The following is a 6640-nucleotide window of genomic DNA, read 5'->3' as shown; positions in this document are numbered from 1 at the left end:
TCGAAGAACAATAGTTGGACTTGCTTAAGCAAGCCTACCTAATAACACTCGTCACAGATGGAGCTACATAAACCCTTTCAAGATGCACTCTTTATTCCATTCTATCTTAATGGTGTTCCTCCTAGTTTGGGATGTTACAGCTGTTGAGAGTGATCTCATACTGTCTCTTCTCTGCATGTTTCACCGTGATATTTATGGAGTCCCGTGTCTTTAAGGTCAAAGTCTGTTCCTCTTTTGAGTCAAGTTAATCTGGTTTGGCACGTGAGTTGGTGCCTAATGCCGACATGGTAGACTTCCATACTGATATCTCCGGGTAGAAAGAAGCGGCACACATGTGCAGTGTGCACAGGTCTGAGATCAGCATACTCCCTTCCAAATCCCAACATTACCATTACCGGATAAAACGCAAAACTGACCTGAGATCAGTGTCTCGAGGACACCATTGACTTGTCAAGGAGACGGTAGCGCCGCGTGCACTGCTGCTTGGCAACTAGAGATGGGAGGAGCTAGAGCAGCCCGGGGGGAGTGGCGAGTGAATGAGCCGCGAGAAGAAAAAGGAGTGCACGCAGACATACACCGGGTAATAGAAAACCGATTAGTTGACCGGTAGCCACTGTCAGTAGTTAATGCCGTTATAGTGTAACCTTCAGTAAGCCCTATTCGCAGTTTTGCACCGGCGTTTTATTCCCAAAGAGCTGTGTTAAAATGTCTAACGCCAACTGGAAACCGTTCATTTTCGGCGGTCTGGCCTCTGTTACAGCAGAATGCGGTGAGTTGGTGTGGTTGAAAGAGTGCATACCATATGTTTGTATTCTTGTCCAGAAACGAGTTTTAACCTTGATTTCTCAATCCCATGCCTTTCCCTCCGCGGTGTAGGAACCTTTCCAATCGACTTGACCAAGACGCGGCTCCAAGTTCAAGGCCAAGTGGGCGATAGCAAATTCAGAGAAATCCGCTACAGGGGTATGATTCACGCCATCAGCAGGATATGCAGAGAAGAGGGACTCAGAGCGCTGTACTCGGGGTAGGAATGTTAAATATATATATATATATATATATATGTGTGTGTGTGTGTGTGTGTGTGTGTGTGTGTGTGTGTGTGTGTGTGTGTGTGTGTGTGTGTGTGTGTGTGTGTGTGTGTGTGTGTGTGTGTGTGCCTGCGCCTGCCTTGGGGAGTAATATGTATGATGGTATCGAGTAACATATTTTGTGGCCATACTCCGTATGATACCTTGATTTCAATGCACCTTACCCTGGGACTTGAGGGTTAAATTGTGATGCACTTGGATTGAGGAACTCGCCCACATTCTCGTGTAGCCTAGTTTCTCTAAATCCCTTCAATCTAATTTCCTGTGGTGTGTCAGTGCGTGTTGCGACAAGTGTTTCCAATTAATTAGTGGTGGTCATTACTGCACTGCACTGTAGGCCTATAACTGATGCTGAAGTGTTTCTATGTTGGGTTGCAGTATTGCTCCTGCCATGTTGCGACAGGCATCCTATGGGACCATAAAGATTGGCACCTACCAGAGCTTAAAACGACTAATGGTGGACCGGCCTGAAGGTAAGAAGGAACATATCACTCTCACACACACAGCTCACTGCGAGTATTATACTGCTGCAGACCTGCGTGCTCTTGCTGTGTATTGAGCCAAACCAAACAGTACAGTACTCCAACCCAAATAATGAAACTGTGAAACCAGAGAGCCTATGGGCACTTCTAGGAGGCCCCTTGTCTTTCAGGCCAAAGACAAATCAATGTCATATACGCATTCCTACCACATACCAATTGCGGTTATAGGTCGATTGCAGGCTGCTGCAGTCTGAACAACGTGTGTGCACATGCATTTGTGAGCACCTCACGCTACTCTAAGTAACACAAATCTGTCAACTGTAATTGAGTATGTTGGAAGTACAGTATGAAACATCTAGGGTTTTTGTGTCTTGATGGTGTGATGATGCACAGAACAAACGCTTGAAGAAACACAGGATTTGTTGACGACTGGCCGGCACTTAAAGCATACAACTTGGAGAAATTAAATGAGTTTCACACACAGTGATATACTCCTGGAAAGAAGGGGCCTTAACCTATTGCCATCATGCATATGGAAACAATCCAAGTTATATAGGAAACATGAAGTTGTATATATTAAAAAGCCCCCCATTTCTGTATCAGTTACGAGTGATGATCTAGACCAGCTGTGGCGGTCATCCAAAGGGCAACGATACTATAGCATGGTCCCCGAGGATCGACGGACTCCCCAGTTATACTATAGGGTGGCCATAAAACTATATATTTGACACGGAAGGCACACATTGATGCATGTTAAATACAAATTATATTGAAGTTTCCGTCAAAAGGCAGATTGTTTTCATCTTTCTCTCCCTTCTGCTCTCTCTCAGATGAGACAATGGTGACAAACGTGATGTGTGGGATTCTGTCTGGAGTCATCTCTTCATCTATCGCCAACCCCACTGATGTGTTGAAGGTACGACACACACACACACACACACACACACACACCAACGCTTCTCTGTCCCCTCGTCATGCTTGCACTGCTCACAGAATTACAAATATTGTTCATATGGCGGAACGGTGTTACCTAAAGCCATTCACAGTGAAGAGGGAGGTAGAGGTGGACAGGGGGTGGAAGTACAGGGGGAGGGGTTATTGTGATGGGGAGCTGACAGCGGCGAGGGAGTGGATTCTGGAATAACTGGTTTTATGTTGGAAATGTGCCTGGAAGTGTTGTTGAACAACCAAACAACCAAAACAAGTCTGGTCAGGAGTGTGTTTGAATTGGGACACGTCAGCTCAGTAAAAATGTGTTGATAGTTACATATAATGTCGGAAAGAGTTCGTGTGAAGCGGGTTGGGAATGCCTGTGGTTTCTATTCCAGTTTTTAAATGAGTCCTGTGAAGACCACATGGCTGTTGCTCTCTAAGGGAGTAATTGCAATGTGAGTGTGTGAGTGTGTGAGTGTGTGAGTGTGTGTTGAGGGTCCCCTGCGATTTGCAGTCTTACTGCTGGTTATTTATGTCGACCATGCCCCCCCAGGAATGGCACAGTGTTCTGTGAGTTATATGGCTGAGTGAATATGATACGGGATAGCGTGTTTGGGGTTTCCATAGTTGGACCCAAGTTGGAAGAGTGTGTTTCTGCAGCAGCGTGTTCCTATGCTAAGCGATCATGTGCTCCTGAGGCTATTAAAGCCAGACTTTTATAGGAAGGATTTTCATCAGCAGAACTTTGCTTGGCTTGAATAGTGCCATCATAGCCACATGTCTGAATCAATCCCTACCCCTTATGCACGTTTTCCCAGATCTGTAGTCCGGTCTGGCCATTGTAATCCTACACACACACACACACACACACACACACACACTGTTTTAACCTCTCCTCTGTACAGCCCAACATGTCCACTATCCTGGCAGTGTCTCCTCAATGTCTGTCTGTCTGTTCCAGATCCGTATGCAGGCCCAGGGCAGTGTGATCCAGGGAAGCATGATGGGAAACTTCATCAACATCTACCAACAGGAGGGAACACGGGGACTCTGGAAGGTGTGTGTGTGTGTGTGAGAGAGAGAGAGAGAGAGAGAGATACATTTCTACTCTCTCCCACATGTTAACATGCTCTCTCAATCCCCCCCCCCCCTCTCTCAGGGTGTGTCCCTGACAGCTCAGAGGGCAGCCATCGTGGTAGGGGTGGAGCTCCCTGTCTATGACATAACCAAGAAGCACTTGATCCTGTCAGGTCACATGGGAGATACCATCTCTACACACTTCTTGTAAGTGGAAACCTCAACACCAGCCAGCAGCTCCTAGGCCGAGTTTGCGCACTTACTCACTCACACACACACACATACCAACACACACACATACCGTCACACCAACTTACAGACACACTCACCCTCACACTCTCTTGTCTAGGCCTTGAGGAAGGGGTTGTTCAGGGTGTGTAGGGTTGAACCTCTTGTCTTGTCCTCCCCCAGGTCCAGTGTGATGTGTGGTCTGGCGGGGGCTTTGGCCTCTAACCCCGTTGACGTGGTCCGCACACGCATGATGAACCAGAGAGGGGCAGCGCTCTACCAGGGAACGCTGGACTGTCTACTACAGGTGAGTTACGCTCTCAGGAAAGATAAAACACCCGTCTAACTTTCATTGTTGGAAGACATTTTTGGAAGAAGAAGTTTGTCATGTTTAAACTGTCTGTCTGTCTGTCTTGCAGACGTGGCGGTCTGAGGGGTTCATGGCTCTCTATAAGGGATTCTTCCCCAACTGGCTCCGCCTGGGACCCTGGAACATCATTGTATCCTTTCACCATCTTGTTTTCCTATCTCTGTGTTTACTGTATTTCTCAGGGTGTGTGTGTGCGTGCTTAGCTCAGTACAGTGCGGTGAGTGATGTCAGGTTTGTACATTCCGAGTCGGGGGGGGGGCCAACCCTTATTCAGTTAGGCTGAAGTGAAGCTTATGCTAGCCAACTCTGTTATGACTCTGACGCTAACACAACTAACTCTGTTATGTAATGTACTTAGGAACACAGTGCTGGTCCTGTTGAAGCTACAGTCCCCTACGGCTCAGGGCCCGGGGCAGAGGGGGAGATGGAGAGGAAGAGACAGGAGGGCGTGTGAGGGACTGTAGTTTTCCATAACATCGGCATGTGTAACATAATGAGATTATTACAGTGAGGTAACTGGAGGGGAAAGACAGGAGGAAATGAGGGGAAAATGTGTTTTTACTTAACCCACCCCCCCCCTTTCAGTTCTTCATCACCTACGAACAGCTGAAGAAGATTGACGTGTGATGGACAGAACGAGACCAAGCACTGTAAAGGAGAAGAGAAGGAGAGCCCCTTCCGAGGGGGGGCAGAAGGGACCAAAAGAGGAATGAAAGGATGGATGGGTGGATCCTGGATGGAGCCATTGTGTTAGGTGTGTCTATGGTCCATATGACCCTATGTGGGAGAACATGGGCGTGTCCGTTGGCCTACATGTCCTGTATGTAGTGTGTGTGGCTCTCCGAGCGTGTCAGCCTATTTGGGCACGCACACACACACACACGTATGTGTTATCCCTTCTCGTGTGTTGCTCAGTCAGCAACACTGAAAAGCCCACCCTTCTATGGATCCTACCCTCTTGAGATGCATTTCCCCTTTTCTAATTAGCCGCTGCCGCAAGGGAGCTCGCTGATTGGCCGGGAAAGAGGAAGTAAGATGAGCACACAATAGTGACAGTGTTTAGTTGACTTCCACCTTCCTTTCTTCACTAATTCCATATCAATCCTCAGCCCTTACCCCTTGGCCGAGGCACTTATGTTAATGTGAGGTCTGGGGTAGGTGTAAATATGGCAAAGGATAAATATTACCTTTTATATATGGGAGAGAGCCCCACTTTTGAATTGGCCATGTGTCTTTCTCAAATGAATTACCAATGGTGGCATATTGTTGGTGCTAAAATCGGCACGCACTCTCCACTTTAGAGACTGTTGAATTGTTTTTGTTCAAGTTTCATTTCCCATGTACATAAGGAAGCAGTTACTGCTCAGCTCTGGTTTTGTCTCTGTGGACTCCAGATCAAGTGCCTTTACAAGTGTGTTGCTAGGTCTGAGTGAGGGAAGTCTGTCTCTAGTGGCAGAGAAGTGTAATGACAGTTGGTGTCATAGAGGGTGTGTACACATGATATCAGAGTGTTCTTGGATCAGTGACTAATAACAGAACATGGAGGGGAGGGTTGTTGTTTATTAGGGGGCCAGTTACGTAACCTGCTTAAAGATCAGAGGGCATATAACCACACACATAATTAAGCGAGCACTGAAAGCATGCTGGTTCCTAAAACTAGGGTTACAGACACACACACACAGAGCTAGTACAGGGTGTACAGACTGGTTTTAGTCAGTGTTATATATAAACTCTGGGCAGCCTGGTTGGCATTTGGCCCCAGGACATACCATGTTATGTCACACCTTGTGCCTCAGATCTAATGTCACAGTTGACACCTTTTCAGGTCCAGGTTTCCCACCTCCCCAACACTGAACTTCCAAGTATCGGATATGTCAAGAGAGATTGCTGATGTATGTAGGAATGATATTCTCTGGCCCCCCCAACAATAGATGCATTCATCAATAGATCCTGTGTTTGTCAGATCTTTGCCACTTGAGACTATTGAGACTGAGCAGACTCCCCTGAGCAGTATGTTTGCTGGCTGTCCAGAGAGATGTCTTTGTACTGTACTCTATATTATTATGCTGTGTGTGTTCATGTAGGAATATGAATGTCAATCATGCCTATCTTGTCAGAGCTGTTTATACTCCCTAAGCCAAATGTATCCCTATCATGCACCTGTAGAAGTGACTGTATTCATACTGTAAATATACCTAAATTAAAAACCATTTCACACACACTCTGCTTCTCTGATTGGTCACCCATGTCGTCTTAACACCACTTTGGCATGCCCAGTCTGCAGACATCCCTTGTCAACTTGAAATGCTTAAATTATTTTGTCAACCCAATTTAAATTTGGCATGAATTATTCTTTTAGTCGATGACAGCAATGATCTCCCACAGCAGACAGTTTCATATCATGCCACAGAGTGGCGCTGTGTACCATGTGTGGACATGGAGAGTTGATGCTTTCTCTCTCT

General features: G+C 46.6%; 1 protein-coding gene across 1 annotated transcript; it reads left to right on the top strand.

The window, feature by feature from the left end:
- The first annotated feature begins 591 nt into the window (after positions 1-591).
- Positions 592-6391, top strand: LOC310818974 (kidney mitochondrial carrier protein 1). Its single transcript, XM_083690104.1, has 9 exons — positions 592-769; positions 877-1024; positions 1467-1561; positions 2401-2486; positions 3465-3560; positions 3663-3787; positions 3992-4115; positions 4228-4308; positions 4764-6391. The coding sequence occupies exons 1-9, from the start codon at positions 706-708 to the stop codon at positions 4803-4805; spliced, it is 861 nt and encodes a 286-aa protein (XP_083546230.1). The 5' UTR covers positions 592-705; the 3' UTR covers positions 4806-6391.
- The last annotated feature ends 249 nt before the right edge of the window (positions 6392-6640 follow it).

This window comes from Argentina silus, assembly GCF_951799395.1.
Source record: "Argentina silus genome assembly, chromosome: 18".
In the NCBI taxonomy this organism is placed as follows: Eukaryota; Metazoa; Chordata; class Actinopteri; order Argentiniformes; family Argentinidae; genus Argentina; species Argentina silus.
The sequence above is the reverse complement of the archived record's forward strand: the minus strand, read 5'-3'. Positions and strand labels throughout refer to the sequence as shown.

Excerpts from the sequence above, each read along its gene's own strand:
- LOC310818974 (XM_083690104.1), top strand. The coding sequence starts at position 706 with ATGTCTAACGCCAACTGGAAACCGTTCATTTTCGGCGGTCTGGCCTCT. Across the intron at positions 2,487-3,464 it reads ACCCCACTGATGTGTTGAAG|ATCCGTATGCAGGCCCAGGG; the intron begins GTACGACACACA and ends TGTCTGTTCCAG. Across the intron at positions 4,116-4,227 it reads CGCTGGACTGTCTACTACAG|ACGTGGCGGTCTGAGGGGTT; the intron begins GTGAGTTACGCT and ends TCTGTCTTGCAG.